Source organism: Chelonia mydas, chromosome 2 (assembly GCF_015237465.2).
Source record: "Chelonia mydas isolate rCheMyd1 chromosome 2, rCheMyd1.pri.v2, whole genome shotgun sequence".
Classification (NCBI taxonomy): domain Eukaryota; kingdom Metazoa; phylum Chordata; order Testudines; family Cheloniidae; genus Chelonia; species Chelonia mydas.
The window spans coordinates 175,468,792-175,494,388 of record NC_057850.1 but is presented as its reverse complement, the minus strand read 5'-3'; the positions used below and the strand labels follow the sequence as shown (position 1 = coordinate 175,494,388).

Here is a 25,597-nt window from a genome sequence, read left to right as displayed (position 1 = left end):
GACTAAAACAAGCTCCGGAGCTTAAACTAAACCCCCAAACTGAGTTCCCAAACAAGAGTCAGCTCCTCCTCAGGGCTAAAAAAGAAAAGCTGTGCCATCCCTCCATTCCTAATAGGTTCTAACCAAGCCATCCTGTCCCGGGATTCAAAATGGAGTCTCACAGTCTGCAGCAAACACTGTTGCCTTTCCCAGCTCCAAAACCTCCCAGCCAACAAACCAACCAAAAAACCAGCCCTTCACCAAAACATCACCCTCATGTAAAAACACATTATTCTCAGGTTTTTTTTTTTCAAGATAAAGAATATTAGAAGGAAGAAAGGAGAAAGCAACCATATAGTGTTGGGTTCTAATTTTCTCTCTCTCCTTAAGGAATTTTAAAGCAAATAACACGTTACTCATTTGATCCTTTCACAAACCTACCTTGTGTCGAGGCTGTTCTGTCACAAACCTATACTTTGCATAATACAAGACATAGATTTGGTAGTGATCTGTTTGCTGCAAGTTTGTAAGTATACTATGAGCTAGGCTGTAGAAAAATTGTACAAGATAATACTGTATTGTTTAAGAAAAAATATGGGTAGGACCTTGATTTCCTTACTAGCTCTGAATAGCACTCTAGACCATTAGACCCAAGCTTGTGGGATTACTTGTGGAGTAAGGCACTGCTTGGTGCGAGTAAGAGTGGCCTCATGTGAGCATGCCATTAAATCCTGTGTCATAATGCACACATACAAAGGTGAAAGAGTTAAGGATTTGCAGGCAAGCTTACATATTTATACCTTGACTTATAAAAGCTTAACTCTTCAGCTTTAGCATTCTGTTCATGAAGTTTTCCTGATGCAATATTGATTCATTCATCAACCTAACTCTAAATTAATTAGGACTTTTCTATATGACTCGGAACAGGCTTCACACCGGTAAAGCTGTATATGTTTTTTATACCCAGTAACCACTTGTATTATTGTCTGGACTGGGAGCAGATTGCCACATTTTGTGAGACATTGCTTTCATTTTTCCCAAGGTTATACACATTTTTTCTTACTTTTTTTTTTTTAGTATCAAATCTTTTACTATTTCTGATAATTTCAGGAAGTGCCTTTCTGAGTTTCTTTCATTTGCACACTGAGGCAATATATGTGTCTCTATTTTAATGCCCTCCAGCAACACTGATAGCAAAGTCAGCCCTGCTTTGGGTTTCCAGTGAGCCTTTTAGCTCATGGTTTCTGTTTCCACTTTCTCATCACTGATTCTGCAGGCGCACTTCCTCTGTTTCCTTGGACTTCATTCTGCAATGTACTGAGCATGATCCTGCAAAGCATTTAAGCATGTGGGTAGTCCAGCTGAAGCCAACAGGCATGCACATATGTTTAAAGTTGAGCATGTACTTAAGTGCTTTACTGAAATGGAGTAAACTCATCCTCTTCAGGATTGAGTCCCTGTAGATATTCTCTAACCCTCTTCTTTTCTAAGGCCAGGTCTCCACTACAAACATATATCAGTATAACTACATTGCTCAGAGGTGTGAAAAATCCACACACCTGAGCGATGCAGTTATACCAACCTAATCCCCAAAGCAGACGGTGTATGTAGACGGTGTATGTTAACAGGAGCTTCTTCCGTCAACATTGCTACCGTCTCTCGGGGAGGTGGATTAACTACACTGATGGGAGAAACTCTCCTGTCAGTGTAGTAGCGTCTTCACTAAAGCACTACAGGGCTCAGCTGCACTGCTGTACATGAAGATAAGCCCATATTCTCCTTACTTACCCCTTTCTCCTCTCCACAGTCTTTACTCTTCCAAGTTCTTTGCTTCCTTTATACCAGCTCCATTCTCTCTCTCACTATCGTTTTCTACCTTGCTGCTGTCCTCCTCACACCACCAGGACATATCACACCTCTAATTAGTGATACCAGCCTGGGCTAAAGCTGAGTTGCTATAGATATGTTTCTTCCAATGCGACTATGAAAGCACATGGTGATTTTGAAGCATAAAATTGTCTTTGAGCACCATTTCCACGAAATAGTTAATCGAGCTAAGTTCATTGCACACGAAGCCTTTCAGAGGATTTGATTCTGTGAATAAATTTTGAACCCGTGAACTTCATGTGAGTTTAAAATTTATTCACAACACGTTCTCCCTTCCCAAGCACAGACAGTGTTTAATTTTATACACATCTGTTATTATTACAAACAAAAAGTTGCTGTGTTTACTGCAGTGCCAAATGAGGCACAAAAAAACAACAGCTGTTGCTATTGCACAACCAATCAACCCTCCTCCCCTCAAGCCCTAATTATTCTTGCCTTTACAAAAATCCCCCCTCAAACATAGACTTGAAAACTCATGAAAAAGAAGAAAAATCCTAGAAAATAAAGAGGCTTGAATGCAGTCTGCTTATAAATATTCATAGGTAAAAATGGGATCACATCACTTATCCCCACTCCTAAGGGAACCCTCAGCGCTAACGAACTCTTGCAGCACATGTTAGCAATAATGGGCTTCCTTATTGTACAAGACAAAAACAGGATCCCATGCCAACATAGTGGCTCAAGTAACCAGGCTCAGCAGGCTGCCTTGCAGATTCCAATTTCACTTGAATTCCTGCCATTTCGAGCTTGGCTGATGATTTCAACTCTTTTATTGAAATGGAGAGGTAAGAATATTAAGTATAATGTATGGGCATTAAGCTGCATGTCTCCCATTAATGCTAATAAGGGTTGCCCAATGAAATCTCTCTGTATATTATTTTGGGGGTTTATATGGCGTTTAGTTAAAGGTGTTTAAAAGTATTTTATTATAACAGGTGCTTGAGAGACTCAGAATCGCAGTCTGGTCCCTGGTTGTCCCAATTTTCTGGGAAAGAGGTAATCCGCATGAGCTCGGTACCTGCTGCTGATTACTTCTCCATTCTCGCCAGTTCTTCTGCTCTGGCTGGTGCACTGAGAAGGGCAGAGCCAAAGCTCTGCCTATTCACTGCCCAGTTGTAAGACAACCAGAGTAGCAGCCCTACAGAGGCTGCTCTCCCCTTCCATGAGCTGTTATCAGTGATGTGGAGAGCCAATGCAGGGGAGTAAGGAAGTTCCATATGCCTCTTGCCTCCTTGCATGGGTATGCTGGGTGACTTACAAAGCAGTTTCAGTTATAATCACCCTAGGTTTCACGAAGGGTTTGTCTACACAAACAATTAGTTCATGGCAAGCTGGGCTGTGAATCTACCCTGCAGTAGCCTGCTGCGGACTAACTCTTTGTGTTGGACAAACCCTCAGAAACATCCACCTTCCAGGTTGAGATGTTCCATGTTTATTCTCAACTTGAAGGTGAGTGTCAGCAAATTTGAACTAAATCAACCAAACTAAATTTTTTATTCAGTGAAGATTTTAAAAGAACACATACACGCGTGCGCACACAAACAAAAGCTCATATTTCCTAATTCTAGCAACTTCTATTTGAGACAGAACTATTTAAACACACACACACACACACACACACAACCCAAAAAACCTTGGCCTGGGCAAAGTGCATTGAGCCTTTGCTCAATATTACTAATATTGGACCAAAGTCTTTGCTGATGTAAATAGTACACCCATTGGCTCCAGCAGAGAATTTGGTTCACTATTTCTAGTTTAGTTTAGTCTAGTTTCTAGTTTAGTAACATGATTTTGTAAGGGATATCACCGTATTTATCCTTGGAAGAGAATTTGAATAAACTTGATTTGTACCAGTGAGATCTCTTCCTTGTATTTGTAGCTGGATGAATGAGTCTCTTTACTAGGGATTTCCCATAAGCAACTGAAGGGATACAAGCAATCTGCATCAGAAATGAACCATATGTATTTTATGGGGAAAAGGTTGGAGTCTTAGTTATATAAAACAACTAGTCTACTTTAGATAGCCATGAATACATGCGTACGAATTCCCCCCCGCCCCGCTCTCTCTCTAAGAGAAAAGTAGCAACAGAGAACCCTTTTAGTATTTTATTTCTTAGGGGACTGCCAGGAAGCTTTTTGAATAGTTCTGTCTGTTTTTAGCACCTGATATTTGAAGCTGTAACCAGGGCATTGAGTTCAAACACAACTTGAACTATTTTCAAAGGTTTATCCAGCCTTACAACATAACAGTCATTGCTCCAAAAACTCTTCCATTAAGCCAGTCTATCTTTTTTCCCAATTAGGGTAAGATCCTGAACAGAAAAGGATGCTGTCCTATTTGCACTGAAAGTGAGTAAGTTCCTTCTTCACATTTTAAAAATTCTCTTTTATTCTATCAAGAAAATGTTACAGTTGAAACGTGCTCGCATTTCATCTCCCTCTTTTTTGAGGAGGCATAGGCAGGCGCTTTTAGCAGGGGACAGAGTTAGTATAATATCTCCCATAAATTAAAAATAAAATATCTGTCAAAGGGAATTTTTAATCTCCCAATTACCACTTTTTGTGTGTGTCAAATTAGAGGAAACATTTCTCTCTTTGCAGTATAAATTATAGTTTTCCTGTGAAATTTGTAGCCAGAATGAATCAAATAACATTTGCAGTTATCTAAGCTAAGGTAGTTATATGAAGAAATGCAAAGCATAATCAGATATCATGCTCCAGGTCCTTCATGTTGATTTGTGGGAGTCAGAAAAGGTTTGCAAAAGTCAAACAGGAAGTCTGTGGCAGAGATAGGGAATACAAGGGAACACAGGTCTCTTGATATAATTCTGTGCTTTAGCCATAGCATCATCCTTTCCCTCTCATAGCCCTATTATCAAAATATTTAAGCATCCCTATTCAGCAAAGCACGTAAGCCCATACTTAACTTAAAGGTAGGCACATGGTTAAGTGCTTCACTGAATAGGGATGCACTGCTGAATCAGGGCCTTAGTACTTTATAACAGAGCAGTCCAAAAACTAAACATAATTTCTATGGAAAATGTCTGTTTTTGTCTAAATTTTTTAATTTTTTGAAATTTGCCATCAGCTGTACTTTATAATCATTTATGTTGGCTGCTATCAAATTATACAGATGATGTACAGTAAGTCATTACTTTTTCCACTATGCATCTCAAACGTACTGAGGCACTCTTAACATATTGCTGTTAGACATGTTTAGAGCAATTGTATAAACACCACTTGGCCTTCGTAAAGGAATTTATGGTTGAATTGGTGTCGTGGTAATATCCTGTATTTATAAATTAATCCAACATATCTCTTACCATATGTCCAGTTTTCAGTACTCCAAGGCTAGAATGAGTGACATTGATAGCTCAGTGGTTTGAACATTGGCCTGCTAAACCCAGGGTTGTGAGTTCAATCCTTGAGGGGGCCTTTTGGGATCTGGGGCAAAAATTGGGGATTGGTCCTGCTTTGAGCAGGTGGTTGGACTAGATGATCTTCTGAGGTCCCTTCCAACCCTGATATTCTTGACATTGGTCATAGAAATATGTGACATAGACTCAGAGTGAGAGACAGTAAAGAGGAGCAGATGGAAGGATCTTGAAATGAAGCAGGTTTTGCTTTAACAGATATAAATTTTCCATTTCAAAGGCACAGAAACTTTCAGAGACCTGGGTTCAAATACAACCTTTCACAAGTGCCATGAATTTGGTGACTTGAGTCTTGCCTCTAGTGGTCACCTTGTCAATTACAAAATCACAGCATGACTTGACGGTATGGGAAGCTTCCTGTAGAAATTCTTAGTCAATAATTAATAGTAAGGCAGCATCAGGATCATTTGAGAGGGAAGTAAATTAAAATCTTAAATGGATGATGCACCCCGTAATTCACTATCGTTGAAAGCCTTCCTGAGTTGAACTAAAAGTATTTGCAAATGGACAGTGTGCCCTTCTTCTGGAGATGGATAAAGGGGAGAGGGTGAAGTCATTTTTTCAGAGCTATTTTCATTGAATTACAAGGTGTTCTGTTCTCCAGGTGCCAGGGGAATTGCTATTTTTATTTAAAATAAAAATAATTAAATTAAGATTAAAATGACTTTTGAAGGTTACAAAAGACTCCGTGGTGATTTATGTAAGCAATAACCCTCAACACAAGTGAAACTAAAGGCCAAGTGCCTTCACCAGTGAAGAAGAGTGTGAAGCTTATATACCTGCTGTTATTGAAGTACCAGCTGTAGCTCATCAACTGACACCTTACTTAAGAACAGAGTCAGCCAGGCCCTGGGAAAGTACACAGACAGGGGAGTGCTAAAGAAACCATGCCCCTCTTGCATTTTGGGCCTGATTCAACTCCTCCAGAAGTCAGTAAGTGTCTTTCCATTCACTTCAATGGACTGTAGATCAGGCTTTTTCTGTGCAGGGCTCGGGAAAACGGCACTCCCTCCTAGCAGCTGTAGAGTTTCTAGCCAAAACAGACAGAAGGGGAGTTATGGCCCCATCCCTCCTGCCCACACTGGCTGGCAGAGCTGCCTGGATGCAGAAATGGGAGCATTTTACATTATCCTAAAAGTTGGTGCAGTAGGCATGCTCCTCTGGGCCGACTAAAAGTACAATTCTTCTTGGATCTCCCTTTGGGATGGTGTGTCTCAGCACTGGCCCCAATACTGAGGGGGAAATATCAAGCACAACGTAGCTTTTATAGAATAATTTTTTTTAAATTAACTAACGAGTTCCGAACTGTATAATTATAATGCAAAGTGCCAGATCATCAGAGGTCTTGCAACAGCAGCCTGCTTCTGATAAGATAAGATGTACACACATTACACCTATTAATACACTAGACATTTCTGGCGGTTCTAGCAGACGTGACTTCCCAAAGCAAAAACAACACAGGAGGTACAAGAACACACTGTGCTCAGGAGAGCTGAGTACTGATGTCCATAGCCAGTTTCTACAAACTGGGTCCAAAATAGTCATTGTTAAAAGACATATTTTTTTTTTAGTTTAAAATGTATTTTTCAAAACAGTTTGTGGCAGAGAGAAAAAGTACCTAGTCTCCTAAAGGGGTAGTAAGTCCCTTTTGTCTATTGCTGCTAGGATTAACTGTAGTTAGTTTTGGCACATCCTTTCCTAAACTCCATGGCTGGTGTACAGTTATTACTAATTAAACACAGTGGTCAGACCAGTGGAAAATGTCGTTTAGTTCAACAGTTTAGTTTATCCTGTTGTAAAAGTGTAATGAAATATGGTCTTTTGGGCCTGGTTTACAAAAAGTGCCACTGACGTCAGTTCCATAAATTAATAATCCTATGTTATACCCAGATCATTTTCATATACCCCGCAACCACCACTAAACTACATTCAAATGATATTAACAATCTAACCTCAACCCAAGACTAAAGGCAAGGAAATTTGGAATTCAGGTTAAATCTCTCATCCTTGCTTGGAAGGACTCACAACACTTGCTAAAGTTGTAGAGGGCATAGGCACTGTGAAAGCTTCCCACCACAGCTCTGTGGATATGCTTTAATCCTGATCAGTTATCACGTCTGTTATCATGACTGAGTCACAACCTCTCTGTACTTCAATTTACCTGTTGTACCTGCCACAATTTGGTGCTGTGTGGTTTCATTAATTAAGATTTTTAAAGCCACTCTTAGATCTTCAGATGAAAAGTGCTATACAAGTCTACTAGTATCGTTTATTTTTATTCCAGTTATAGGCCTTTTCTGGGCAGAGTGTGGCAGTCATGCCAAATCACTCTGTGATTTTGTAATTGACAAGTCATCACTATAGGCAAGAGTGAGGTCACCAAATTCTTGTGACATGTCATATTAGAATCCAAGTCTCTGGTAGTAACAACTGGTACCTTAATTTAGTATAGCACATAGCTCCCTTTTATAGTAATCACTTTTTAAAAAACTCCTCTCATGGAAGTGTGTATCAACAAAATAGACTGCAAGGCTAAATACCTAGAAAAACTGCATGTGATTTACCGATACAGACTTTTCAGCTGTCATGGTCTACTGCATGAGTACGTAATTAGACAAATCTGAATAGCAATTTTATTTATGAATTAGACCATATCTTCTCCTGCGGAGTTTTGTTTTGTTTTTTCTTTTTTTTTTTTTTTGACAAAAACACCCTACAATGTACATTATATCAAGCTGTACCATGGGGCAATTATGATGAAAGTATTATAGGGATTAGCATTTTTAAATTAAAAAATGAAATTCTGTTGTGCATGTGCCGTTAATAATTTGCCCCATTTAATTTAGGGCTTAGTTTACCATTTGCCCTAATTACATTCAAAGTTTCATTTTGGTTTTAAAAAGCTGAGTCCTTTATGAGTTATAGATGTACAAATAAATCACCTTAACCAGTAAACTTCTATTTTTTCCCCTCTCTCTCTTTACTTTAGAAATGTCCAAACCAGTTTCCTCAGAGCTCACTCCAGTGGCTAAATAATAATTTATTTAGGATATCTGCTCCCCACTGCATGACCTCTTGCTTTATGAATGCCAAATTTAAGCCAGTCTGCTAGGAACTGGAACGATCTAGGTCACAGGCAAATTTTAGATCCTTTAGGTGGGTGGAGACTGAGTATATTGTATGAGATGTACACAAAGGCCGCAATTTTCAACAGCAGAAGCCTAATGGTAGGCTCCTAAGTCCATGTTTAGGCTGCTAAATAAGTGATCTTATTTTTAAAAGTGTCAACCACCCAGCAGATCTCACTGAACTCAGCAGTTGGGAAAATAAGGTAATTTATTTAGGAGTCAAAATGTGGGCTTAATTTGGGATTTTCAAAGGACCCCAAGGGAATTAGGGATGCAACTGGATGATAATCACCTAACTCTGTTCTGCCCTTTTGAAAATCCCAAACTTTCTGAAAATCCTGGTCAAAGTCTTTAAGAGGTGAGGACCAAATGTGTGTGCATGTAAACACGGGGAGTATGCTAGTCCCTTTACATGTCCAGTTGTTGGTAGATCCACTGAGTGACTTCAATATTGCTGAAGAGGGCTGCTCATACACTGTTAACTAAAGAACCACTGCTTCCAATAGGTCTCATGGGGGATATCTTTGAGGGGAAAAGAACATAAACAATCTGTGATTGAAACCCTTCTGAGTGAGGAGGAAGGGGAAGCAAGCTACAAATGGTGGCTGGAACCCTTTTTGTGTCCTTTGCCCTTTACAATCCTGCTACACTCTGCATTTAAGCTTTCTTTTCAGGCCAACAGTCCTCCTTGTTGGCTCGTGTCTGAGGAATCTCTCACACACTCATGCAAACTGTTGATTTTTTTAAAACACATTTCTAACAGAACTTTCAGAAATATTTTATACAAAGGCACTGTAGTAGCAGATAATTTAGACTATTCCTCGGTAACTCTCTTTTTAAATTTCAGTTCTTAAAGTAAACAACAACATTTGCATCAGACATTGAATTGTCCAGCCCAGAATATATTCTTTTTTTATTGTAAGTGCACTGCACCAAGTTGACATATGATGTGACACGATGTAACATAACATAAAACAACATTACTCTGCATAACATGTTAGAAATTAAAAACAAATATTTCTTTTGGATCCTGTCAGTACTAACAATTTAGCTGGCACATATCTAAATGATGTTTGTTCTCTGTGTCTTGATTCTTAACCATGTCTGTCTTAGCTGAATAAAAAAAGACACTAGGTAATAATATGTACAATAACCCCATATTCTTGGCCTCCAGAAACACAGACAAAAAACAGTTCTTTTCACGGAAATTTTCCCCATGGTTTGGGCTATTTGTTGTTGCTGATTTCCTCATTTTCTTAGAAGTTCCCTGCCCACATGAATAGAAATAATATCTAATTTCTTAAAACAAATAAGGAAATAAATTTTATGCAAATAATTGCATTGGTACCCAGGCAAATGAAGACAAAATGCTAATATAATACTTACCAGTAGCATCAGAACCTGATGCTATAATTCTTTAAATGGGTAACTATCACTTGAAATCAATAGAACTAGTCATCGGTAAAATAAGACTCCTTTGAGGTGAATAGTATTATCCTTATCCTTTTCAGATGAAGAAACTGAGGCACACAGAAGTTGGTGCCCACATTTTAAAAAATGCTCCTTAATTTATTTATTTTTAGTGCTCATTTGGTAATTCGTAAGGCATGATTTTCAGAGGTGCCGAGCCTCTACAGCTCTCATTGACTTCAGCTGGTGTTGGGGATGCTCTTGTCTTTGGAAAATGTCAGACTCAAGGGGTCCTCAGCTGGGCATCCAAACGTAAAAAAGTGTGACTTAAGTGGCTTACCTAAGGTGGTAGCCGAAGACGGATGTATGGCATAGCTCCCAGCTTCCGATTCTATGTCTTTTCCACAAGGCCATTCTTCCTTCCATCTTTGTAGGTTTGTATTAGCCCATTTTAGACCCAAGAGGTTGCATTAACCAGATGGATCATTGATGAATGGTTTTTTTTTTAACTTTTCAAAAGATAAATGGTATTTATATAACTTCTTTATTCACTTTCATCTTTTAATGAATAGTTCTAGTGATAACTGCTTGATTGCTATGGGTAATATTTTGTTATTGCACCAAGTTCCCTCCCCAAACAAGTGTATGTTGATGCTTCAAAAGCAGCATTAATGTACACTTGTATTTTGTTGATTGCAGCACCATGTACATCCTTGCTATGCAGACTATTCCTGCCAGAAACTGCAGTAATCAGCTGATGGTAGTGTTACTAGTATTTATTGTTGCATCAGGAGGTGGAAACTCTAAAATATATGAGCCATTCCCCTTAATCCCTAGACCCTGCCACTGAAGTCTCCTCTATATCTCTGGTCATACATAGCCTACACACAGCCTCTCCATTGGAGGGGAGTTAGAATCTGTGGGCTGGTCTTCATTACGGGGAGATTGATGCAGCTGCAATTGATGCAGCTGCAATTGATGCAGCAGGGGTCGATGTTGTAGGTCTAGTGAAGACCTGCTAAATTGATGGCAGAGTACTCTCCAGTCAACCCTGGTATTCCAGCTCCCCGAGAAGAGTAAGGGAAGTCGACTGCAGAGCATATCCCCTCAACGCAGCACAGTGAAGACATTGGGGTAGGTTGACCTAAGCAATTTGTAGCGTAACTTAGGTGGACTTATCCCTATAGTGAAGACAAGCCCTTCCTTAGGCTATATCTACACTACAAATTACTTCTGTATAATTCACATCGCTCAGGGGTGTGAATAATTCACATCCCTGAGGCATGTAAATTATACCAACCTAAGCACCAGTGAATAGCTACCGCCTCTCGCGGAGGCAGGAGTTATTAAATTGATGGGAGAGCTCTCTGTCTGCTTGAACCATCTTCACCAGAAGTGCGACAGTGGTGCAGCTGCATCAGTGAAGCTGTGCTGCTTAGCACAGTGGGGTGCTAGTCTATGACTGGTTCCCCTATGTGCTACAGCAATACAAAAAATCTATAAAAATAATAGTCGGGGTGAAAAAAATGCACTTTGCTCCCCATTGACCTGTGACTTCTCTGACACCTTCACAGACGAAAACACCAGCCAGAAATTTGTCCTACATTTGTAGAAAATATTGATGTAAGTAAATCACACTATTAGATATTCACGAAGTGCTTGTTTTTCATCCAATATTGACTTAAACCAGGTATCAACAGAACCATATTGACTAAAAAATCAAAGTGGATAAATTATATTAGTGGTTAGATTATGTTTTATAGAATTATATAGTGAATGTGAGAGTACATTTTATGTGTAGGAATTAGATTCACTGGTAGGCAAATTTACAGCTACTTTATGTCTCTGGAGCAGAGCAGGCCAGCCAGAACAAACAAGTGAATCTGGCCAAACAACTATATCTGTCTATCTCTATAATATAAATGTTATGTATATAAATATATAGGCAAGTAAGGCCAGATCCAGAAACTGCTGAAGTCAATGGTACAATGCCCATTGATTTCAATGAGGTAGGATATAACTTGTTTATATTTATAATTAAAATTATATCATGGAACATATATATGTTCCATATTTCTGTCACTGTTAACGCCTTCAGCCTGCAATAAAACCTACATGCCCAGACCCTTGTGCCTGCCCAAAGCCCCAGTGATTCCACTAGGCTGTGCACAGAAACAAGGATTTGGGCACAGGCAAAGATTTGACTGCAGGATCAGGGCCTTTGGTTGCTGGAACTGAAATTTTTTAAATAATCTAACAGTTTATCTCACCTGCTTATTTCTTTTCTATGTTTCATTCAGCTTGAGTGGTGGAATTAGACTGGTCGGTTTGTCTTTTGTTTCTAGCTAGTTCCACAAATGTTGATGTTTATTTTCCCAACCCTGAAAAGAATGTTTAAATTGAAAAAATAGAAAGCAACAAGCTTGTCATTCAATTAAAAAAAACATTTATTATTATTAGTTGCCCTCCACTTCCACGTAACTGTGAACTTTTGGGTATATAAGGGTGGGCTGTGTCTCTTAAGTTCCTATCAACTGCTGCTTTTCAGACTTCAATTGGTCTTGATGTGCTTTTGTTTCTCACTTACCTGCAGAGCCTGGAGTTTGCACTGTATTTGGAGACCCCCACTACAACACTTTTGATGGAAGGACATTTAACTTTCAGGGAACATGTCAGTACGTTTTGACGAAAGACTGCTCCTCCTCTGCCTCGCCCTTCCAGGTGCTGGTGAAAAACGATGCCCGCCGGACCCGTTCTTTCTCCTGGACAAAATCTGTGGACCTTGTGTTGGGCAGAAGCACTATCAGCCTCCAGCAGCACCTCACAGTGAAATGGAATGGGACCCGGATATCACTGCCTTGCGAGACTCCTCAGTTTCAGATCGACTTGGATGGTTACTTGCTGAAAGTGACAACCAAAGCAGGTGGGGCTTGCTCCAAATCAGAAACATTAGAAGAAGCATAAAAGATGCTAATATGGTGGTGTCTCCCCTGTATCTAGTGAAATCTCCAAATGCAACAATTCCAGAATTGCAAACATGAAGAAACAATAATTTAGTGGCAATAATCATGTGCATTTTGTGCTTATGATGAGCTTTATGCTTGAGGATCTCAAAAAGCTCTATCAATATTAATTAATTCAACCTTACAACATCCCTTTGAGGCATGCAAGAGCAGAGATTCATCTGCAAATTACAATTTGTATGCAGATTCTCTTTTCAGAATGTGTTACTTTCTGCAAATGGCAACCCTGTCCATGGACAGTTTATGTATGTAAATGCATATATGAATTTCACTTCCAGTGACTTCTAAATGGTTTGCCTATGGTCACCATGTGACATGCTGTAACACTGAACAATAGGAAGCTGGTTCTCAAACAGGACTTCATGTTTTCAGTGACAGCAAAAAATTGTGCTCCATGTTAGTGTGTATATAATCACAACTCCACACCTGCAGTGAATTGCTAGGCAAAGACTAAATGAGTTGCATATGCAAAATTGTGGACAAAATTCACTGGGCATACCAAATTATGCCCACCAAAATGGAGGCTCCAGTTGGAAAACCAGGCCCTGGCTTGCTGTATTACCTCAGCTGCTTGCAGGGTTCTTTCTTTATCTGAATGAGAGCATATCTGTGTGGAGCTGTGATCCAGGTGTTTGGTCTCCTTTGTGTTGTTAGACCCAGAAGTGGGAACAAATGGGAACAGTCAGAACATCTGGTAACTTTTGTGAAGGAATAAGGAAGTGAGAGAGCAGATACCCAGGTCTGCTGAATCCTAGCAAATATGTTAATAGTCGAAATGTTGGACCATTGGGCATACAGCTGTTTTGATAAACTGATCTGAGACTGTAGAACCCCAACATAGATAAACAGAGGGTGGAAGTTAAGAAATTACTCATTAGCACGTGTCAGGTAGGTAGCAGTCCCGGGAAATTTCACTTATACAGTGGAGTACTGTTTCAGTGAGAATAATATTTACTGTTAATTCAATTAAATGTCATGTGAAAGCAGTGAAACCAGTCCCTCCGATAAAGTGATACAGTCACAGACATGAGGCACAGTGATACTCATTAGCTAGCATGATTATTTTACATGTATCATAGCATCCACTGCTGAGATGAGAATTGAGATCCCTATTCACATATCCACTGGAAATGTAACCCTGCATAATGTGGATCCCAGCTCTGGGCTTGTTCCTCAAAACGGCAAGGCAGATTTTTGTGCCTGTCTGTAAAATGTACACAAGATGACCATTACTCAAAAGTTCTAATTTAAAGCATCTTGAGGGTTTCTCTCTGCAGTCAGCTGAACACTGTGAATTCTAGTGATGTGGAATTCATTAGCCAACCACAGCCCAGAGAGAGGTTCTGAATCAAAGACGACTGGCAGCTAATCCTGCTGCTGTTCCATTTGTTGTTGACATAAGGCCAATAAACAACTGCATACATCTTTGTCCCTGTGGTGGAAGATGTAGTGCAAATATGACATTTTACAGCGTCCTGAATAATACGTAATTGCTGCAAATTATAGTCCGAATAATTCTTCCCTTTAATGGACAAGGATCAGATTTCTTTCACTGAACACACCACTAAGGGCCAATTCCTCTTTGCCTGGGCAAACAACATCTGAAAACAACAGAACTACCTGGCTCCTCTGCACAGTGGCAGAACTTGCTACAGAGAGGCTGTGCAGGGAGATGGAAAGTATTGAGCACCAGGAAGCAGCGATTCTGGTGCCACGCTCTCTAATGGTGCAAATAGTTGGTCAAGTGTACTGTAGTGGATCTGTGGTTTTGTAGAGACTTTGTCTAAAATTCCCATGTTGGAAACAGAAGGGAGCACAGCTGATATTATGTGGGAATTCTACTATCAGGATGGGAGAGTATTCTGTCTGCACAAACCTTGCACAGATCCTCTGTACAAATCCTATTTGCTGAGGCTTTGTGTACAAGTATTTGGACCTAAACCCTTAGAGCAGAATTTTGGCTGCCAGATCCTGAGGATGCTTTAACTGTGAAAAATCCTGCAGAACAATTGATGTGAGCCTCCAGCAAGTGAGACTCAGTGTGGGACATGCATAAATGAACAATGAATTTTTTACAATTCAGTATACTGTGCCAAGTTAAGCTGAGTAACAAGTTGGTTTAGCATCCCTCAAAAAAGGGAAAATTGGAAAACCCTAAAACGTAACTCAAAAAATGTTCCTATGCTGCACATCCCCAGATGGGACAGATGCTGCATCCTTTGGCTTCAAATCCTGCCAATTGCTTATACCCTGACTCCCATCCAAGAGAATGGGAAACTCATCTATTCAGTGAAAAAAAAATAGGCACCAAGTAATACTTTCAAACAGTTTCTGTCTGCCAAGGAGACCATTTCAAACATTATTCCATAGAATAATCCCTTTTGTTAGTTGGTTTATTTAAACAAATGAAAATTTCCACATATGCACCAACAAAAAGATACACATTATACAGTGTAATCAGGCAAGAATGAAAATATCCTGTATATTACAGTATTAGCTAATGTCATAATATAAACACGATTCCTCCTTATCCAAAAGCAGAAAAGGCTCCATTAGAGAGAGAAATCTTTATTTTGTTCATCAAAACCAAAGAAGCATCACTGAATGGTTGAAAAATAATGAATCTAAAAATGTAGCATTATACAGTTACAAAAGGTTCATTAAGACCTGAAAATTAAATCAGGAGATAGTGTAATTAAACTAAATGCAGTTTTAGAAAAGTCCTGTTTTACTAGTGCGACAGTTGCTATCTTGGTCAACGCTGGGAACCGAACCAGGAACTGACACATTTAGAAGTACAAATGTCTACAGCTTGTCTTAAAGAGCCAGAATTTGTAGTGGGAGACTGTAACTGACATCTTCTCTGGATGGGGCTCAGAGAGAGGGGGGCATGAACACACACTGACTAGCTCTTTAAAATATTGTAAAGCAGTGGTCTCCAACCTTTTAATGACCAAGATATCTTTCTGAATTTAAGGGCAACCTGAGATCTACTCTGCCCCTTCCGCGAGGCCCCACACCTTCCCCAAAGCCCCGCCCCACTTACTCCATTTCCCGCCCCTGTCATTTGCTGTCCCCCACCCTCACTCACTTTCACCAGGCTGGGGCAGGGGGTTGGGGTTCAGGAGGGGGTGTGGGCTCTGGGCTAGGGCCAAGGGGTTCGCAGTGTGGGAGGGCGCTCTGGGCTGAGCCTGGGGTAGGGGGTTGGGGTGCAGGAGGGGGCTCTGGGCTGGGGCAAATTGTTGGGGTGCAGGATGGGGTACAAGGGGGATGGGATGCTGGGTCTGGGAGGAGGGTCAGGGCTGGGACTTGGGGTGTAGGAGGGGCTATGGGGTGCTGGCTCTGGGAGGGGGCTCAGGGCTAGGGGTTGGGGTGCGGCCTGCCTCCTGCCGGGCAGCACTTACCTCTGGTGGCTCCTGGTCGGCAGCATAGCGTGGCTGCCGCTAAGACAGGCTCCCTGCCTACCTCAGCCCCACGCCACTCCCAGAAGGTGCCAACGCGCCCCTTTGGCCCCTGGGGGAGGAGGGGCTCCATGTGGCTCCACATGTTGCCCCTCTCTGTAAGCACCACCCGCACAGATCCCATTGGCCACAGCTCCCCATTCCTGGCTAATGGGAGCTGCGGGGGCAGTGACTGCAGGCAGGAGCAGCGCGCGAAGGGAGACCCCTGCCCCTCCGCTCCCGGGGCTACGCTGGCCACTTCTGGGAGCAGCATGGGATTGGGCTGGCAGGGAGCCTGCCTCAGTGGCTGCCCCACTGTGCTGCCGGAGATCACGATCGACTGGGAGATCCTCTAGGATTGACCCGTCAGTCACGATCGACCGGTTGGTGACCACTGTTGTAAAGGATACAGGCACATTTAGAATAGTTTATTTAGGGCTGGGCTGCACAAGCCTTATTAAAGCTGGTAATCATGAGTAGTTCCACTGACATCAATGAATCACTTTTTAGACATCAAATTGCTGATGGAAAATAAATATGAAATGCCTTAAAACACCAAGTTTAGACACCCATTTTTCAGAATTCAAGTGCTCACCAACATGAGTAAGGGCTGAGTAATCTAACCCTTTCTGAATTAGCATTACTCCTGAACTAGTTGGGTGTGGGCCATTCTCCCTTCCTGTCCCTTTGTGACTCCACTTCAGGTCAGCAGCCTCATGAAGCTCATTAAGGGAATGAGTTGAGCATAAACTCTTAAAGTAGAGTTATGTTCTAAACCAAGATGAACTAGAACTTAGATTTGGGCACCCCAAACTTTGGTGACGTTTCGATTTGGATTCAGATCTGTACTCTGTGGCTCGGTCCTATCTCTAGCTCTGAAAAATTATTCTGCAAACGTGATCTTCAATCTTTATTCTATGTCAGTGACTCTTCCATATGGAAAAGGTTCGGTTTAAACGTCAACGGCAAGATTTTTCCAAATGCCAGCACGGCAAGCTTTGTATGGGGTCTGAAAATCAAGCTGTATTTTATTTTGTGCAGTGTCGTCAGAAACAAAGATGGCTGGAGTGGTCTGGCAATCTTGTTGATGCATGAAGCAGTGTAAAAGAACTTTTTCCTCCTTGCTGCTCTGCTGGCTCTTTGTCAAAAATAGTGAAGCCTTTTTTTTTTTTGGTCAGCAAACTGCACAATAAATACATAGCGCCCATTATAGTGCTTTTTCTCGGTAAATCTCAAAGCACTTTACAAAGGAGGGAAGTATCGTTAACCCTATTTTCCAGACGGGGAAACTGAGGCACAGAGAGGGGCAAACAAGTTGCCCAAATTCACCCATCAAACCAGCAGCAGAGCTAGGAATAGAACCAGGGCTCCAGTATTTCGGTATATGGCCCTAGCCACTAAGCTACACTGCCTAGTGAATAGAACACGGCATGGAAACTAGAGTGCCACTGTGAGAGGACACAAAGGCCCTGTCCATGCTAGAACTTACAACGTCAGGAACTGTTTTCAGACATGATTAGAACATAACATTTTTGTAACATTGTTTACTTCCACACTAATGTGTTAGAGCCACAATAAGAAACCATACTATAGAAACAATCTGTGTGGGGAGGAACATTGGGCAGGTACTTGCAAAATCTTGCTTGCCAACTGTTTCCCAAAACCATTGTTGCTTACATGTCTCAAGACAGAGTGTGGCCAAGGCAATATATGCCAATGACAAAGCACCTCTTTTGCAGCCATTGTTCTGACTGCAATAACCGTTTAACCATATCCTGTTTTATTTGAGGGCTATGCACATTGGAATTGTAGTGTGAGCCAATGAGAACTTTTTACAGAAGAAACTGTGCCAGTTTTGAATGGAGTGATTAGTTTTTTTAGTTAGTTGTATACATAAACATGGCGGGGAATACAGATGGCATTATGAGTGATAAGACTGGGCGTAATGAAATCCAGGTTGTCTTCTGGACTCTGCCACTAACTTCTTGTGTGAATTTGACAGTCATTTATTCTCGCTCATGTCTCATTTCCAATAAAATAGGGATAGTGATACTTACTTTCCTCAAAGGGATGTTGGGAGGAGAAATTAATGTTGATTGAGTGCTTTGTTCTGCTTTCATGGAAACATGCTACATAAGTGTAAAGTATCTGTAAAGTATGATTATCGGGTGATAGTGGCTATAAGAATTAAAATAAAGGTTAAGAATTTCTGGTGGGAGTTGAACCTTAGCAGCTCCAAATGTTCTTTTTTTATCCAAAATAATAACAAAATGGTGGGGATTTATTATAATACTTTCTCATAGAAAACAATTTAAAATTCAATGTCCTGAAAGGGCAAAATCTTAGGTTTAAGAAAGTGCTGTCAGACACAGAATGTAGCAACCCACCTGGATCCCAGCTGCTGGGTGAGTGTTCGGTCCCTCTCCCCCTTTCAACTGGGTTGGTAATTTATGAAGATGAGTTGGGTCAAGGATTGGTAATGGGCTTACAGACCCCTTAAGCCCTTTTAGTTAAGTATTTTGAATCCATTTCAGGTTGGCACTGTCTGAACATTGTTACCCATCGGACATATCTTTATTGACCTGCGTGAGATGAATTGTTGGACTCAGACTAGATGTCCCTATCCAAAGGAGTTATCAGTCGGCAACATGAGGAGAGAGGGCACGGATTGAATGCTCTTTTAGAGCAAGTGGCTTCTCCAGAACTCGTTGGTGATGTGCTGTGGTGTAGGCAAAGTTTGTCCAGTGCTGTACCTTTTCCTACATAATGAGTGAAATCCTGGCTCCACTGAAATCATGGGAGTTTTGCCATTGACTTCAATGGGGTCAGGATTTCGCTTACAGTACTTCTGTTTCGTCTCCAGATCTGTCAATGAAGTACCTTCCACCAGAAAAACAAACATATCCAAATCCACCTAACACTTACAATTCCTTGTAATCATCTTTGATCCAAGTAATATTGCACTTACTGTAGAGGAGGCCCTTACTGAGGCATGTATAGATTTCATGAAGGAAACCAAATGTTTTCACTTAGGTTCCCTTCAAAACTCGTTTAAACGTAAACGTATAAACTCGTTTATAAACACAAATAGCTCTTAGTTATTAACTTTTCCCCCTCTTCTTCCTTTCTGAAATAGGCTTGGAAATCTCCTGGGATGGAGACAGTTTTGTCGAAGTCATGGCTGCACCACATCTGAAAGGCAAACTCTGTGGCTTGTGTGGCAACTATAATGGGCACAAGAGAGATGACCTGGTAGGGGGTGATGGTAATTTCAAATTTGATGTGGATGACTTTGCTGAGTCCTGGCGTGTGGAGTCGAATGAGTTCTGCAGTCGCCCACAGAAGAAAGCTGTGCCTGAACTGTGCCAAGGAACAGTGAGGGTAAAACTTCGGGCCCATCGGGAATGCCAGAAACTCAAGGCTTGGGAGTTTCAGAATTGTCACTCAACGATGGCTTACACTACGTTCTATCGGTAAGTGCAGATGGCCGAGGAGTGAGGGGGGGACTGGTGGAGAGCTGTTGTGTGGGAATGTGGTGATGCAAATTTGCACTTAGTTGGCCCTGATTCAGGAAAGTACTTAAGAAAGTGCTAACTCTAAGCAGGTTCTTAGCTCCAATTGACTTCAGTAGGACTCAAGCACATGCTGAACAGCTTTCTTGAATCAGGTCCTAGAACTGGAAATAGGAACAGAAAGTGCAACAGAGCAGCTACAATTGAAAAAGAAAGCTTTATAATTGCCAGATTAGAAGCCTGCTGTTTGAAACGCCCACAGAAGAGAGCAGGGGTAAATGCAAGGCCACAGAACATATTGCTGGAGTCAGTTGTAAAACTCCTGTTGACTTTGATGGGACCAAGACTTAGTTCACAGTGCTCCACGTTTCCCATGAGCTTTTTAGAACTGATTTTGTTTAAGACAGTTGTACCATCATTTCCTGACTGACGAAATGTGTGTGTTAGAGCTTAAAAGGATACAGTAAATAGAATGAGCCTGGTCTGCCTGTTTCACCCTGGGAGCAAAGGAAAAGGGAAGGCAACCAAGACACTTGGCTGGAGTAATTTATCTAAGCCTTTTTATCATTAAAACGCCCCTGGCCTAAACCACCGAGAGATTATTTCTGCTCTTTAATTGTCGTGAGTTTATTTGCTCCTCTCCCAGTAAATAAAATCCTATTTTCTTTAGATCGCCTGACATAAAAGATAAAAGCAAGCTGGGTCAGAATTGCATGATTGTGGATGGAACTGACTAACTTCATAGTTGCAGCTCTTTGTACTTGAGCACATCTGCTGAACTACTGGGCTCATTTATAATGGCTTTTTAAAATTACTGTATTTCCCTTATGAACTGCCTTTCTTCCTCTTCTGTGAGGAGACTGAAAGCCTTTTATCTATTCTAACAGAGTATGGCTGGGTGCTGGGGAATGCTAGAAAATTCAGCATATCCTGGTTTCCAGGCTGTGTCTGTCTGGGTCCTCAGTCTATTGCCTGGCTCACAAGATAGGGAGATAATGTAAGAATGAGGGAGGTCCTATCTGTAACTTTTATAATGTTTAATTTTGTTGTTGTTGGTGGTGGGAACACCAGAGAGTATTAGAGATGCTAACACACACAGTAGAAGTGTTGAATGTACTTCGACAATATTCCTATCTCACTTTTGCCATTATTTAAAGGTAAGTGTTGAAAATGAAAATAGAGAACAGGCACAGAAAGTTTAAGCTAGATTTTCTCTTTCATTTCACATTTAGTTTTTTTCTCTTTCCTTTAAAGTGGCTTGTGATTAATTTATTGCAATGCACTCTCTGAGACCATGAAAGAAAATGATTTATATCTGGCAAGGGCAGCCAGGAAAGATCTTTGAATCCTCACACAAAATACTATGGTGGATTTCCTTTTCTTGCGTTAGAAAATAGTATTGTGTCAGATCTGGAAACACAATGAAAGTTTGCTTGATTTAAGTATATGTCTTTTGTAGAAAAGGCTGTTTTACATAGAGCTGTGTGGGAACCTGAATGTCTATCCCATGGAAAATTTCACATTTCTGAAAAAAAATTTCATTCCTATTTGAAATGAAAAGTTGGCTATATGAATTTTTCCACTGTATGGACAGTTTAAAAAATTCTGGTTTGGGGGTTGGACAGCCCAGTGAGCCCAGGCTAGTTTCCATTGACAAGTTCCTGCAGAAAGTTTTAATTCAGTCTAGTTTGCATTTTCTGATAGAAAAGTGTTCTGTCAGCAAATTTTCTACCAGCTCAAGTTACACAGTTTAAAAGACTCTAATTTGGAATGAGCATCAAATTCTTCCGGAGTTCGTTTCCTGAAACTTTGCATTCATATTTTCAGACTTTAGGGTGACTCAGATACAGCTATGAGAATCAAAAGCAAAATGCCTAATGAAACTCAGTGCAGACATTACCTGTTACTAGAACCAAGTGAAAAGTTTGCTGTGAACAATTTATTAAGTGGATTTGGCACTTTTACATAATAGCAAAATTTCCATAACCAGATAGTGACTTTTGGAAATTTGTTCATTATTTGAAAAATGTTTGAGAAATGTTTTGCAAACAAATTTTAGCCCATGGATTTCTCATGAACTAAGAGGATTCCCTTGATCATTCAAATTTGTAAAATAAAATAAAAAATTGGTATTTTATATGATTAGTTCCATGTCAATTAATTTCTTTTTTACCTGACCCACACTACAAGATGGCCATGTGAACCTTTTCAACATAAATCTTCACCCTTCTTGAAAATTTATGGTATTTCAATTTTCCAGGAACATTCTGCTAAACAAAACATTATTGGCAAATGAACAGTTACAGAAATCAAATTATAAAGGTGTGTAAATATCACCAAAACAGTTTGATTCAGAATTAACAAAAATATTCACAGAATGCACATGATTCTATCCACAACACCTGTAAACAGAATTTCATTGTAGGGTTTTATTCAGATTTTTCCATCTGTGCATTTATAAAGAGAAACAAGGTTTTCTGGTGGACTATAAATGTGTCTGCTTGTTTCTTTCCATCCAGCGCTCTTTTCAACTGAGTAGCTTGGACAGATGGATTTGCATATCATTGCCTTCATTCTTCTCTATCATCATGCATTACATAACTTCTCCATTTGTAATATCATGTTCACAAATGTTAACCTTTTTTGGTCATTCTCATCTTCATCATTAACACTGCCTCATTTTTGGTAAGTTGCTCTTTAGCTTATCTGCTGTTAATAAGAATTCTCAGAAATAAACTCAGCAGGAACACTTCAAATTAGGGTGTGATTTCTTAAAAAAAAAAGGCTCTGAAAAGCGTGTTTCAAATGTTTATCTCACCCTGTGTTACTGAAAAGATTTCTCTGATGACATCTCAAGTTCAATTTAAGATTCCTTTTTTCATAGCTGTAGCTTATGCTATTGTTAGCTGTTCAAAAAACAAACTCAGTCTATTTGTCTGAATATGGGATGAGGAACCACTACTGAGTTCTGATCCTGATCTTTACACACTCTTGGTGTCCCATGGGAAGTCACTGAGCACCTCTGCCTCATTCCCACTTTATTAGGGTGTTGCGGGGATTTAGGTTTATTTGTAAACTATGCTGAAGATTAAAACTTTTCCTTTAATATATTGATTTGCAATAATCCTGTAATTCTTTGTTTTGAAACAAAAATATTTTATGGGCTCTTTGTTGTGGTGGTTTTGAAGCAGTGCTAGTAGTTCACTGCTCCTGAGCAACCCCGTAAATATCAGGGCTATTTGTCAGGGTTTGAGCACCACAGAGGAAAATTCATTTAAGTAGGGAAACAATTTCAGATTTCCAAGAGATGATGGTAAAGAATGAGTGGAGAAAAGATTTTTTTAAATGATAGAAAACACCTTTGTCATTTTAATCTATTTAACTGGATATTTGTAAGTGTCCTGGGTAACTCAGATGCAAAGTCAAAATGGAACTATACCGACTTAGGCTCAGATTTTTAGATATGTATATGATCTGTGCTTGCAAAAAAGCAATGCACACTGTTTGCATCTACAACTACTGTCATTGTAAGCATGCACACATGCCATGAATGCAGGGGACTGGACTAGATGCCTCTCGAGGTCCCTGCCAGTCCTGTGATTCTATGATTGTGTACTCAAATGACCAGTTAGATAGTATATAACAGTTAGTGGCTATGGTAGCATGCAAAAATCATGAAAGTGTGCATTACTAAATATCTGGGCCTCAGTGTACAATCAAATCTTTTACTTCAGGTTATACAGATTGTACAAACAAGCTCTTTAGGTTTTTTAAAAGACTTAATATTGTAATTTAACCATAGGCGAGAGCATACAAACTGACATACAGTACCTATTATTGTCTCTTGTGTAAAAGAAATTGCCATGAGACTAAGACCTGATTTTTTTTTTTTACCTTGAATCTCTATTTTTAATCATATCCAGTCTGGTCTAGAAAAGCAGTAGTTGATTAACAACATGGTAATTGGCCTCATTTGATTCAATCAGTTAATCAAATACATTCAGTAACTGCCAATTTATTTAATTATGACCCTTGTCATAAACATTCAAACTGACTGTGCTGATATTACTCAGTCTTAACTCTAATTAGATGATTTCCTTCAATGCAGTTAACTTTGCAGACTTTGCTGTTATTCTAAGAATTCCCATGTAACAAGAGAGAAGATTGTTATTCAGAATTAGAACATAAATTATAGGCATAATTTTCATCTTCTTATGCTATATGGGCACTCCAGTGATTAGCCTACAAAGAGTGCATAAGCCCTAGCATTACTTCAACTAATGATGCGTTTTCTTGACATTAAGTGGTAGTGGATTGTGGTTTTGAAGCAAAAGGTCCTAAATTCTAGACTCACGGTTGACCATGAAGTTCTATATCTGATGACTGATATCTGTGAGGCAAAGGAATCAATGCTCTATGCTCATCCAGTGGAACGGTGCAAAGGAAAGTCTTGTTGGAAGAGTGACTATAAACAAGGCAGTATCAGGAATTAAAGGATTGGGAAGAATTGGTGTATCTGTAACACTCTGTGTCCTGATAGCTCAGGGAGTACTACTGGTACTTGGTAAGTCTGACCAAAATTTTACATAATACCCAAAGTACTACCTCTGAAAAGTGGATGTTGCAGAGTTTGCCATCTAGGAAATTCTGGCATGGTGCTGCAGTTCTTTGGAGGGGAGAGTGTTTCCAAGATCATAGAGTCTACACTGTTTATCAAAGCAAATGCTCATAGTTGTCTCAGGCTCTTTGATCTCCCATACACTTGAAGCTAGCTGCTGTATTACAACTACACTGTAGCTGTGAGTCTCAGAGGGGGCTCTTGCTATGGGTCTAAAAATAGCAGTGTAGAAGTTTGGGCTCAGGCTGGAGCCTGGCCTCTGAAATCTGGTCTGGAGGGTCTCAGAGCCTGGGCTCCAGCCTGAGCCTACACTGCTATTTTTAGACCCATAGCATAAGCCACAAGAGCCCAGATCAGTTGACCCGAGCTCTGAGAGTCACTGGTGTGGGGGTTTTTTAAAATGTAGTTATTTAATTATTTGCAGTGTAAACATACCCTAGGAGTCTTCCCTATGTGGCTCATTAAGTGCTTGATAGTTCGTTTTCTTTAGCGAAATATAGACTCTGTTTTAAATCATTCTACTGATTTGCAGTGATTCTTTGCAGACTGACATTGGTGAAACGTGCAGTGGAATAAATCTGAGTGTGTAGGCATTTGAAGAGCTGGTGTTCACAACCCCTCTAGGAATCCTGTGGTTCAGAGTAATTTTTTTCTGGTGACTGTCCAGCTTGACCATCTTCTCTAATTTGTGATTGAATATGAATTCAGATCACTTTCAAAACCACTCAAATGCCAACTGTTATGGTCTGGCTGCATACTGGCAAATATCATATTGTCTTATTTATATATAGGCCTGAGGTACCATGATATACAGTACTTGCAGTAGGCTAATAATGCATGGAGGGGAAAACACAAACTTTGTGGGATCAGATGCATTTAATAAATTCCAACAGCAAGCATCAAATTCACACACCGAGATGCTGCTAATGAAGTGTACTACAGATATACTTTATTACATGTATATCAAACACAGAAATCACCACTGTTGTAAGCATCCTCCTTGCAGCATTTTTCATTTCATTTGACATAGCCAAGACCTGCCAGCAATACTGTTTAGATTTAAGGATTAGAAGTTTGGACTTGGACAAATAGGCTGAGTGGGCAGGGAAGATAAATCAACCTGAGTTGAGATCAATTATCCACAGATCATGACTCCCCTTCATCTT

The 25,597-nt window shown here is 40.2% G+C and overlaps 1 protein-coding gene across 1 annotated transcript in view; it reads left to right on the top strand.

The window, feature by feature from the left end:
- The window catches only part of BMPER (BMP binding endothelial regulator), a 192,391-nt gene that overhangs the window by 116,473 nt on the left and 50,321 nt on the right, over positions 1-25,597 (top strand). Inside the window, exons 11-13 of the mRNA XM_007064353.4 lie at positions 4,170-4,215; positions 12,432-12,761; positions 19,438-19,774. Coding sequence (XP_007064415.2) covers positions 4,170-4,215; positions 12,432-12,761; positions 19,438-19,774 — 713 coding nt within the window. The remainder of the gene's footprint in view (positions 1-4,169; positions 4,216-12,431; positions 12,762-19,437; positions 19,775-25,597) is intronic.